This window comes from Aricia agestis, chromosome Z (assembly GCF_905147365.1).
Source record: "Aricia agestis chromosome Z, ilAriAges1.1, whole genome shotgun sequence".
NCBI lineage: Eukaryota > Metazoa > Arthropoda > Insecta > Lepidoptera > Lycaenidae > Aricia > Aricia agestis.
In genome coordinates, this window is record NC_056428.1 from 34,587,128 (window position 1) to 34,600,455 (window position 13,328).

Here is a 13,328-nt window from a genome sequence, read left to right on the forward strand (position 1 = left end):
GGCCACCCTTTGAGATTTTTATAGCGGGTGCTGATGCTATTCATTGCAATGAAACTATTAAGAATTTGCAAGAAAACGAAAATAATTTGATGAATGAATTAAATAGTCATATTAGCTTATCTAAAAATTGGACAGTTCAGTATTAAAAAAATTATAGAAATTATTAAAGATAATCAGAATAAAATGATGAATATGGTTAATGAAATTAATGATAACAATTTAAAGCAGAATTTCAGTTTAGTGAAATATACTCGTCTCACTCAAATACTCTTAATATTGAGTGACAATGTAGATTCCATTTCACAGGAAATAATTAAGTTGCAGAACATTTTAGCATTTATTAAGACTTCCACTTTACATCATTCGGCATAGATTTAGGAAGCATACGCTCTATTTTAAGCAAACTGTCATCATTGTACGGCAGTAAGCGTATTATTAATTTAGATGTAAGAGAATACTATGATATAATTACAGTAGGCTCCTTTTATGTGGGTAATGAAATAGTTTTAGTTTTTAAATTTCCAATATTTCTAGTTAAGATATTTACTTTATATAAGTTATCTATAGTTCCTAATAAGCACCACGAGATCCTCAAACCCACCTTTCCATTCCTAGTTATCCATGAGAAAGAATTCAGGTACATAGAGGCAGAATGCCCGAAGGCCAACAAGTGGCATATATGTAAGGTACAGCCGAACCCTCTCAACCAGCCAGTGGACTGCGTGCAGCGACTAATATTAACCCAGGAGCGAAGCCCCTCGTGCAAGCCCATCACTGTTACCCTGAGCCATGCAGCATTTGAAGAATTGGATGAGAAGCACTTCCACAGTTTTCCTGAGCCAACAAAAGTCCACATGTTCTGCGAACGTCACCAGTACGAGACTCTCCAAGGCAGCTATCTTGTCATCATCCCTAAGCAATGTTTTATAGAGGCACCAGAATTTACCATTTCAAACTCCAAGGATCGTCTCAAGCTACTGAATATGCCCAACTACACGACTACTGAAGAAGACTCACAGGCTACTCTTACACTAAACTCAGTAAGCCTGAAAAATCTACAAGAAATCAATACAAGAATCTCCATGCAGCAATCTATAACACTGAAAAAAGAAGACAACTACGGTATCTATCACACTACGATACCTATGTATGCATTGACACTATTAAGTGCATGCGCCCTCACTAGCGTGTACTTATGGAAGAGATATACCAGATCCTTGGCTGAAACATCAAAACCGAATGACAATAGCAAGATAGAGATGCCAGCTGTCTACGCTCGACCTAGAAGAATAGATCCTGATCATCCTCCAGCGCAGTTTACGACAACAGTCTTCAACAGGCGCTGTTCTACGGGGGGAGGTGTTACACCATCCTAACTACGATACACCTCAATATAAGTGTATCCACACCTTTATTTTAATATTCAGAAACCCAAGTGTGCACACAGCTTTACCGCGCTGTACCGCACACGGTGCAAGATTTCAACATCAATTCGAGGGAATATCCAAGTCAGCAGAAGCGGCCACCACCATCGTGCGACCAGCGGAGGACCTCATTCTTTTACTTCACTTCAGTAGGGAATCACTCTTAATTTGTAATTCATAATTAGTAATTTTAATTTTAATTAATGTAAAAGCTATAATTAATAAACTATTATTTAAAATTTGCTTTTTTTTGGCACCCACGGCTGCAGCTATCGTTACTATCGTGTAAATATAAATAAAAATACAATTACGAAGTATTTTTTTACTCATAAATGCGATTGTGTTTCTTCCTACGAATAATAAAAACTATATTATTCGTAGGTTTCTTCCTATTACGATGTAGATTGTTATTCAGCATCCTTTAAATTTATACTAGTGCAATTAGTGTATTATCGAAGCAACTTACTTCTCGGAAGAAATGTTAAAAGTGTGCCTTACACTCCGGAGTTAAGGTTGAATTTGTTATGTTTAATTTTGGTGACATTGGTGATGGTGACCCTGTCGTGGTAATGATGATGATGAATGTAATTTGCATAATAGCATATGCTTTCAGTTCTTAAAACAGCGCCTAAGGCCCCAAACTTGTAGTACGGAGTTCTCTTAGTATCTTCGGAACCATAATATACCTCGGCGCAAAATCTTGCGGTCAGGTCACCACTTTTGTGAAAATGGGACCAAATTGGAGTGAAACCTGATACAACAAAACAAAAATTTCGACAATCTGTTTACAAACGGCGGAGTAATCGTTGAAACTTGAACATACACAAATAAAAAAATATACACATATCCACAGCCGAACATATAACCTCCTCCTTTTTGGAAGTCAGTTAAATTGCGTTGCTTGATAATTTGTTTCCATAATATTTTGTTACTTTAACGAATAAAAAGTATTTTCCCGTTAGAGTGGCCTTACATGGCCCAGGGTCCTTATTTCTGATATAATGTCGGCTGTACACTCTCGCCGAGAGCTCTCGGGCGAGAGTCCCGTGTGAGAGCCCCTTGCCCGAGTGCGATCATACAGTACATTCTCGCTTAGTTCAATCGCAGTTATGAACGCAGAGAAGATGGACCATTATTTTTATTTATGAGATGGACGAAAACATTTCTCTTGCAGCTGCCGTAGCTCTCTATGCTATGAGCTATTACAAATATTTATCAAATATTTACACATTAACATAACAATATATAAGTACCTATTAAAGATAAAAAAACCGGCCAAGTGCGAGTCGGACTCGCGTACCGAGGGTTCCGACAGCTTAAAGGTATTATAGACCTGAGTATTTGGTATGAATTTCAATTTAATACCTCTACGCGTTTATGAGGAAATGGGTAGTAAGTTTAAAATTATAAAAAAAAAATATATTATGTGATGTAACTAAAAATTTATGGTTTTCGTAATTTTTCCTTTATCTATGCTATAAGACGTTGCTTCGTACCAAATTTCAAGATTCTGAGTTCACGGGAAGCACCCTGTAGGTTTTGATTCCCTTGCAAGTGTCGAAAATTTGCGGCATAAACGGCTGTATCTTTTGATTGCGTTGGCTTAGAAGTTTGATTTTTTCACAGCTTCAAGGGACAGTAGACCTGAGTAATTGATATAAATTTCAGCTTCATACCTCCACGCGTTCCTGAGAAAAAGGGTCTTGACAGACGGACGGACGGACAGACGGACAACAAAGTGATCCTATAAGGGTTCCGTTTTTTCCTTTTGAGGTACGGAACCCTAAAAATGGCGAAAAGTAGATGGAAACGTGGATGATCACCATTCACCATACATTCCAAAGACCTTTAATCATATTTAATTTTATTTCTCACAGTTAATGACTGATAATGACGTTTATTGTTGTTATTTTTAACGCGAGAGTACAGTAATGCGCTCGCTTTCCTCGCGAGACCCTTTGTCTCGGGCGCAAAATACCGACACCGGACCGAGAGAGTCCGAGACAGGCGAGACGCGGCGAGCGCACCCATTTACACTCTCGCACTCGGGCTGCCTCGCTGTGTCTCGGCGAGAGTGTACAGCCGACATAATATGTATCGCCCGCGAAGTCCCTACACGGCTTTTGCTGAGCCCCATGGCTTCGCGGAGCACACGTTGAGAGTGGCTGGTCTAAAGTCTAGACTCAAACTATATCCATACCAATCTAAATCGGTTCAGACTTCAGCGTGGTTTAGGTTTGGGCGTGAAGAAGTTAAAGACAGACAGACACACTTTCGCATTATAATATTATTAGTATGGAAGTATGGATAAACCGCGCAGTTACCTAAGAACCAAATATTACAAAAGCACAAATAATTTAGTTTTAGTAATTTTAATTTATGTCGTTCGTTTTTTAATAAAATGAATAATAATCGGCCAAGTGCAAGTCGGACTCGCGCACGAAGGGTTCCGTACCTTTATAGAGCAAAATTAGGCCAACATTAAATTTTTGTGTTTTGTTGTATGGGAGCCCCTCTTAATTTTTTATTTAATATTAATATTATTATTAAATATTAAATATTAAAATATACTTACATAAAACTAAGTATTGTATGAAAAATTCAAGTAAGTACCTACCTGTTGCTATTATTGATATAGAGCAAAAAAGGAGCAAAAAAATCACATTTGTTGAATGGTAGCCCTCTTTAAATATTAATTTTATTTTGTTTTTAGTAAGTATTTGTTGTTATAGCGGCAACAGATATACACAATCTATTACCGTTCTTTAGTTACAGCCTGGAGACAGACGGACAGACGGACAGACATCGAAGTCTCAGTAATAGGGTCCCGTTTTTACCCTTTTGGTACGGAACCCTAAAAAGGAATATTAATATCTACTGAATAAAACGGAATATTATTAATCTAATCCCTGTCTTTATAAAATGAACACGTTTGTCTGTCCGTAGCTTTCCTGCTATTGACCAAAAAAACACTGATGAGTGTTATTAATGATGTGTGACATTTGAAACGCTACCGCCTTCAGCGATAAATTATGTCCTCGAACTAAAATGTTTATATCAACATACTAAGGTCGAAACTACCGTGTTTCCTAAATCGTTTGGAAATGACATTAGTTTTTTCATGTTTCGGAGATACGCTAATGAAAGTACGACAGACAGTGCGTCGCCAGCGCCGGATGTTATAGATTTATTACTGGACAGTGTGGGACAAAAAGTTTTCTCAGCTACAGCAAAATTTCGCTCGCTTTAACATTCATTTTAACGCGATGTAGTTAATCTACTTAATATCTATGATCATTGATCAAGCAATATTTGTAGATGGGTGTTATTACTTAATAGATAGATATTTAAAATAGGCAGGCGTTACTCGGTCAAAATATCCACAAGAGCATAAAAAGTCTAATTATTATACTGAATAATACTATAAAAACACACGAGCAAAAAACCTTGATATGATAACGGACCTTCAATGTGCCACCTAGACGATAAAGAAAATATCCTAGACCTAGGTTCTAGGACTTCTTGGTACCTGTAATAAATAGAACCTAGGTACGGAGTACTATTATTTATATTCTGTGACCTAGGTTTTAGATTCTAAGATGGATCGTGTTTACTTTACTTTTATTTATTTCCGTTTGACTTCCTATTTCTACGCCTGCTATGTCACACGCGGGATCCCAGATTTTTCCGTAAAAAACTATCCTATGTCCGTCCCGTCTCCCAAATTATTTCCGTGCTAAATTTCACCTCACTCGGTTCGGCCGTTTAATAGGCGCGAGAAGTAACAGAAAGACAGTGTGGTACCCACGAATTACGATTAGCGCCACAATACTGCATCACACTATCGAAGTTTTCTAAGTGCATTATGCAGTCTTATAATACTGCTGCCTTCTACTTTCTACCTTGAGCGACCGCGGACTTATAATTTCAAGTTGGCCAACTAAATCGCATAGTATATTAATAGCTATATCTACTTAATGAGAGCTCGCACATTGCATCCAACTAAATTGTAACCAATCGTATAAGAACCGCGATTCCAATTTGTCCAATTATATTGGGATACTACTACTTGTACTTTTATCTATTTTGTGATACTACGCAATTCAGTTTTACGATAGTCGGCCAACTTGAAATTGTAAGTCAGCGGTCGCTCATAGCTTTACTTTAAGTAGTTTAAGTATAGTTATTTTATAACGATTTCCAAGAGGCATTTTAAACTTCCGTCTTCTACGCAACTTTAATTATAATATTAATATCCATATTAGAATGATGACACTGAACTAAAGTAATCGTACATCAGCTAAGTACCTTATCTATTTGACAAAATAAAGCACCCCACTCACGTTCCGGCGAACACAATTAATCCATTTGGAATTTATCCGGGCCAGCCCCGGGCTCCAATTAAAATGTAAATGTCAGAGCGGTCTTTAAGGACAGATATCACGTGAACACAGCCATTGCACTTTAGCCGGGAAATCGCTGGCTGAATTTATGAATTTAAATTGAATCATTAAGTTTTAGTGTCACTTGTTAGTATGTTTTTGGTGTTTTATCTTTTCAGTACGTAGGCCTACGAATAATAAAATTATTCGTAGACCTAGGCGTTATTTGTATTTGTAATAATAGTAAAATACGTAATCGACCGATTCTGTACATTAAGGTCCAATTTCACCAACGTCTGTTAGTATTAACAGCTTGTTAAAATGTCATGTCTTCTCTTTCATTTATACGAGAAACGAGAGATGTATATTAATTCGATCGTTAACTTTAACAGTCGTTGGTGAAATTGGGTCTAAAGATATTAAGTATCTACTGTGTTTTTGGTCAACACTCAACCCTGTGGCAGAGCCTGCAAGTCTTTCAGTAACTATTTTTGTATTTTTATCACTTGTTAGTATGGTGTTTTTTGGTGTTTTATCTTTTAAGTAGGAGTTATTTGAAGACGAAGGGAAGAATGTGGGAACTGTAAATTTGACGCTGATAAAGGGTAGCCTTTAAACGTTATGAAATGTTAAAAAACGAAACGTAACGTACCTAGGTACTTAGTAAGTAGGTAATTTTTTAGTTATCTGTGACCTAAGCAACGGCCGTACTCAGAGACATATTTTAATATTATATTATAATGATGATTAAACTTCAATTTTAATGAAGTGTTTGCAAGATAATGTATGCTTGACGTGTCAAAATTTTCGTTTAAGTAATTAAATATTATACTTAGTTAAAAGAGTATTACCTATTTACTTTCGTCCCGGTATACAACATAGGATTTTTTTATATTTTTATTGTGGTACATATGCGGAAAAACGTATTTCTACGAAAATGGTGACGTCGACGAATGTCTACTAGTCTCTCTACCTATTGCAGAGAAAAGCCTACGCACGCGGCACGACCTACGCGGTAGCTACTAGCTACGTCACGTATATTACTTATATCAAAAGCAAACGTTTCACATTCTTTTAAGTTCCTGCTAAGAGTTGTGAAAACGGTGCTTTAAAATTTTATATTCATAGATTTTTTCAATTTCCATCCAATTAGACTTTAGGGCTTAGGCCAAACTGAAATAATGATGATCTTGATGCAATTTACCTCACACACATGTCACATGTACACAGACACAATATTCAAAGGGTTCAGTTTGAACTTTGATGTTCAAACTCTTAAACGTACTCGACTTCGGACAGTATGAGAAGTCAACTGTGCTGACGTAAGCCCTAAAGCAGTGGTTCTCAATTTTTTTTGGTGACGGAACTCCTTAGAAATCGTGATTTTTGACGGAACGGAAATTTTAGAAGCGAATTTGTTACAGGAAGTGGATCTTAATCACGGACTCTGCACCAAAAAATATTGAATATCATTGTATTGGTGATGGTACTTTATGCTGGTGTGTCCAATGACTCCTAACAACGATTCATATATCGCTCGCGGAGGCTATGCAGCTACCTGAAAGTAGATCGATTTCATTTTATAAATTGGAAAGTGGCTACATAATAATATTACTATAGTTTTAAATAATTATTACAAATGACGGGTGTGGTAGTCCTTATTTGTAGCAAAATAACTAAATTAAAATTATTATTATACTTAACACAGTCGTAGAATCAACGAATACAGAAAAGTATTGATAAAAGTTATCTATAAAATTTTCATTTAAACGTCTCTTACATAAAGATAGTCAATGCAAAAAGATACGCTTTGTGGTCTGAGTACACGAGGCTAAATCAATATCTTTGTGCTGGAAAGAGACTGAGGGTGGAAAGGGACGGAGGGTGTAAAGGGGCGGGTCTGACGAGTACAGCCCCTAGCCACAATATTCTAATGCCGAAGGGGCCGTATACATTAACATGCAACTTAATTTACATGCTATGTTATATACGCGAAACAATTACCTGTACTTATATTTCAAAGAAATTACCGCGCCATTGTACCTGGGTAATGGGTTCGTCGTGTTATTTTCTCGTTCCTCGTATTTTTGAGAGAGTTAATATAAAATTCAATCCATAGTTAACTTTACCCTTATCCGTACAACTAGGCCTACATGATTTAATGAGTAATTTCAAGCAAATTATAATGGTTTCGTTTATAGCAATTTTATCGAGTAATAACCGTTATTGAAAATCTTACAGTGGATAGCAAACAATGTTTTCAGATCTAAACAAAAAGCTACATTTAAAATATGTTTTAGTATTGTTTCTTTGTAAGTAAGTTTTTGATGTTTTAGTTACTATTTCATTAACCGACTACGACAAAGCTGAAATAAAAGTAAATGAGTAGCTGTCCGGTAGGGTTGCCAGGCGTCCGGATAAAGTCGGACACAGTCAGGCTTTTCGCTTGTGTCCGGCCAAAATTAAAGGGAGTCCGGCTTTTGTAGCGCCTAGAATTTATAACTTTATATAAAAGTCCTACTTTAGACGATTGACGAACACCGTCAATCTAATGAGATGTAAAATTGTAGAGCTGTTAAATTGTTTTAAGAAAACAGAAAATCTGTACACGCTACCGAATGTATTGCTATATTAAAAGTTTAGATTCTTAGCACTGGATAGCAAGGTTTCGGCTTTTTTGTACTAATGTCCGGCCAAGGTGCCTGCTTTGTCCGGCTTTTCGGTCTAGCAACCTGGCAACTCTATGTCCGTGGATTGCTAATTAATAATATTGTATGTAGGTACTATCAGAGAAATTGATTCAAATTATGCAGATATAGCGTTCATTTAGAGTAAAAATCGGTCAAATGCGAGTCGGACTCGCTCACGAAGGGTTCCCTACCAGTATAGAGCGAAAGTAGACAAAAAATTGTGTTTTGTGTATGGGAGCCCCTTAAATATTTATTTTATTTTAAGTTTATTATTAGTTATTAAAAGCACAAATATAAATAAGGATTGTATGAAAATTTCAAGTGCCTAGCTATTACCATTATTGATTACGCGCAAAAAAAGGCCAAAAAAATCACGTTTCTTGTAGTTAGTAGCGGTTTGGGCGTGAAGAGGTTACAGATTACAGACAGGCAGATAGACAGACACACAACTTTCTCAATCATAATATTAGCACAGTATGGACAAGCCTGATTGGATTGTAATATTATTTAGCAGATAATTTCCAAGAAATAGGAACCTACTATTACGGAAACAAACACTTGAGAATGAAGAAGAAACTCATGTTAATGGACAAGGAACTCGTTATGGAATCTATTAGAAATGTGAAGAGAGTTGACCATTTGAAGGAGAATTATCAGGAGATGGCTGGGTACGAGGTTGGAGGGAACTTCTACGACATCAGAAAGAGGTACGGCAGGATGGTACACCTGTATTTGACTTCGCATAATAACTACGACAAGTACCCTCATGAAACGGTAAGTCAAAGTTAAATTTAATATTTTTTATTTAAATTTAGAAAAAATCGGCCAAGTGCGAGTCGGACAGGTTCCGTGCCGTTATAGAGCAAAAATAGGCCAAATCTTGTGTTTTTTGTATGGCAGCCCCCCTAATGTTTTTATTTTATTATTATTCTTAAATATTGAAGTAGACATATAAGTAAGGCCTTTGTAAAAATATCAAGCGCCTACATGTTGCTATAGCAAAAAAGGCTAAAGAAATCACGTTTGTTGTATGGGAGCCCCCTTTAAATATTAATTTTATTTTGTTTTTATTATTTGTTGTTATAGCGGCAACCAATATACACAATCTGTGAAAATTTTAGAACTCTAGCTAAAGCGGTTCTTGAGATACAGCCTGGAGACAACGAAGTCTCATGAATAGGGTCCCGTTTTCACCCTTTGGATACGGAACCCAAATTATTTTATTATTATTCTTAAATACTGAAGTAGACATAATATAATTAAGGCTTTTGTGAAAATATCAAGTGCCTACCTGTTGCTATTATTGATATCGAGCAAAAAAGGCCAAAGAAATCACGTTTGTTTTATGGGAGCCCCCTTTAAGTACTAATTTTATTTTGTTTTTTGTATTTGCTGTTATAGCGGTAGCAAATATACCTACACAATTTGTGAAATTTTCAGAACTCTAGCTATAGCGGTACTTGAGAGACAGCCTGGAGACAGACAGACGGACAGACAACCAAGTCTCATAAATTTTTTCACCTTTTCCACCCTTTTCGTACGGAACCCTAAAAACTAGCGGACCCGACGGACGTCGTCCCGTCATATCTATGTATTTAAATTGCCAATGATTTTGACAAACGATCAGCAATGATCTCTCAAACTCAAACTCAGATGTTGCAAATATATGGTTCAAATGGACCAGATCATACTTGGACATGTCACCAATATTGAAAAACTCCCTCATCACAAAGTCACGACTCACGATCGACAATGTTCTTTCAACCAATTTTCCATAGGCACTTTTAGGGTGTGTACTGTTGATGTATCCCTTATATAGAGAGTTCCCTGCGAAAGTAGTAGCACTGCAAGAGTTACTTGTATTTTAGCGTCATGCCTGAATACAAATTTTAAAAAAGTAACTCTTTCCGCGCTGCTACTTACACAGTGTACACTATGCAGAAGAATATACACACTCTAAAGTATTATCACTTTGTTTTGTTACACCCTGTATAAAGAAATCATTGACAACCTATGCAAGTTTTAAATACCTCTGCAGATATGATATATTTTCAGTTAATGGTACATCTAGACGAAATGAATCACTTGTCCATCGAGATTAGTCACTTCGTTGAAATGATACAGGACTTTGAGGTTTCCAATTACGCCGAAGTTGAGCATAACAAGAGAATGAAGAGACTGAACCTCACTTCTCCTGTTGGACCTCATAATGCTACCCCACCTTATTCCCCTGGTGATGAACTTGGGCCACCGATAGGAAGAACGCGAAGACCAAGGTGGAATAGTGGGTCTACGAGAAAAAGAGTTTCCAGAGATTTCCTCAACAACGATGGCGGGGCTTTCGACTCGGACGACGCTCATGGTGATTGGTGATTTAATTTACAAACTCAAAGATTTTTTCTTTATTTTTGGGTACCTATTATGTTAATATACTTAACCTTTCGCAGTACTTTATGTTGAAAGTTCTATGTTAGCTATAATTGAGTAATATTTATATAGAAATGGTTGAAAGTGAATATTACAATAAGATTTATAACTTGAATTGACTTCATTCGTACTATATACGGAGAAAATCCAGTTACAGTAAAACTCTAGGGCTGTCTGTTGACCATACCGGTTTCCGGTACCACAGACACAGCAAAGTGGCTAATGTCATTTCAAGGTTAAGGACCTCGAATTTTTACCCAAAACGTAATATCTACTATAACGAATATGCATAATATGCATATTCGGTATAGTAATAAGTAGCTTATTATTCTTTTGTATTGTCGTTTCGTTTTTCAAGTGACTTTCAGCCACGCACAATAAAACTCTGGAACGAACTGTCGCCAGCAGTATTCCCGGACCAATACGAACTGCAAACCTTCAAGAAGAGAGCATATTTCCTTTTAAATGGCCGGCAACACATCTGCAACTCTTCTGATGTTGCGAGTGTCCATGGGCGACGGTAGATGCTCTCCATCATGTGACCCGTTTGCTCCTTTGCCCCTTAACATTATAACAAAATGAATAGGATAATTGAAATCGAATAGTTACTACAATTATTCTATTAAAATTTTCTGTAAATAAGTGTTAACCAATATGTCTGTAATAGACATAATATATAAGCGATAGCCGATTGTTTTTGTTGATTATGAATGGCCAAATATGGCCAAACATACGTTTCGATCACTACTTGAAACAACTCGACTTAAAACATAAGTTCTAAAAATAAATAATAGTTTTATCACTACACAACACTTTATTGAGATAACTATTTATTTGTTTAACTAAGCCCCGACTCGAAGCCTATAGGAAACGAGAGTGCTTCGCTTTAAAATATGCCATTTTCGTACGTACCGATAACAGGGCAACTAAAAACGGAACGCGGGGATACATTGGTTTACTTTTGGTTAAGAATTTGTTATTGTAAGCCATATGGGTGCAGCTCGGCGAGGGTTTTTTCTGTTACGACGAATTTACTGGCATTGTTTAACAATAGGACACATGCTTGCGAGTTGCGACCCATCTGTGAGAGCCCACCAAGATGGGTTAAAACTCTAACCTATTAGGAATACATTTAATCAAAACAATTCTTAACTTTAGTTTCCAGAAAGAATTATATAGAATGTATATTTTATAGCTTTGTCACAAGGGGGAACAACATAGGTAGTTATTGCAATTTATAATTATTATTCTTTTTGGTGTCTGTAAGAAACCGCACATAACGAAATTGTCGTTTTTTTTGTTCTGTACAACTTATTCTGAAATTTTCTACTTACTTAACATAATAAGTGTTTTAGAACAAAGAATTTACGAGTAATTACATAATATGTATAATCAAAGACTTCTATTTTAAATAGAATTCTTTGAATATAATACACCGAGTTTTTATTATTCGTAGAATAGGTATACTTACCTCAAGAAAATTGTCGATGGTTTTCCAAATCCTGAAACCGCAACTTCGTAATTATTCCATGCATTTTATTTATGATATTAATCTTCTTGAAGAGTATAATCCTTACCGCTGGGTGAAGTTGGGCGGAATATAATATCGGTGGTCCCGAGTAGCCTGCGGACATCACCCGAACTTTGTACCGCCTCAAGGAATCCACTTAGGAAATCGATAGCTTTCGGATTACAATTTTGCGTTATCTAGTCTTGAATTTATTAAGCAAATGATAATTTATTCAAATATAACTTTTTCATGTGAATTTTGTAAATGCTAGATACTTACCTGCGAAGTATATTTTGTAGAGAAATGAAACTTTTAGCTGGAGTTAACCATCTCATACTTAGGACCAGCTTTTTCAATATTATATCATCGTATGTTGAGATTTCTGGACATCAAATATAAGTGGCATTTCATTATTAATTTATTATTAAAAATATCGCTTTAATGACTTGGACAAGTAGTCTCTAGTTAGTAGTTAGTCTAGCTCTATCGATTTATATTCTCTTTTATTATCTGAATCTGATATTTTTATTAGGCGCGTAAAACTCCACCTTTTCACTAAACCAAATACCATGTGGTTGAAATTGTTATTATATTCAGTATACGATAGTTACAGAATACGTGGGACGGCGTAGTGACAGTGCGACTATCGCCCCAACTGAAATACGACCCTAAACCTTGAGGGCTAAGGTATAAATTCGGACTTGGGTCACACCACATTGATTGTCACGGATCAAGTCGTCAATAAATTTCAAGTATTTACTTTACATTACTCTTTAATTGTGCGTCGAGCGTTGACGAGCGCCTTGAAAACCGTCAATGACAATGCGTGTTCCTCAGTAGGCAGTGTTATTTTATGAAATTGCCTTAAACCTGGCATTCACGATATGCTAGCATT

At 36.3% G+C, this 13,328-nt stretch overlaps 1 protein-coding gene across 2 annotated transcripts; it reads left to right on the top strand.

The window, feature by feature from the left end:
• The first annotated feature begins 8,058 nt into the window (after positions 1-8,058).
• LOC121738901 lies at positions 8,059-10,975 on the top strand. 2 transcript variants are annotated; one of them, XM_042131170.1, is made up of 3 exons: positions 8,059-8,118; positions 9,008-9,270; positions 10,552-10,975. In XM_042131170.1, exons 1-3 carry the CDS (start codon positions 8,061-8,063, stop codon positions 10,867-10,869), a joined length of 639 nt encoding a protein of 212 aa, XP_041987104.1. In that variant the 5' UTR covers positions 8,059-8,060; the 3' UTR covers positions 10,870-10,975. The 2 variants fall into 2 exon arrangements, with proteins under 2 accessions (XP_041987104.1, XP_041987105.1); XM_042131171.1 differs by having other exon boundaries at positions 9,011-9,270.
• The last annotated feature ends 2,353 nt before the right edge of the window (positions 10,976-13,328 follow it).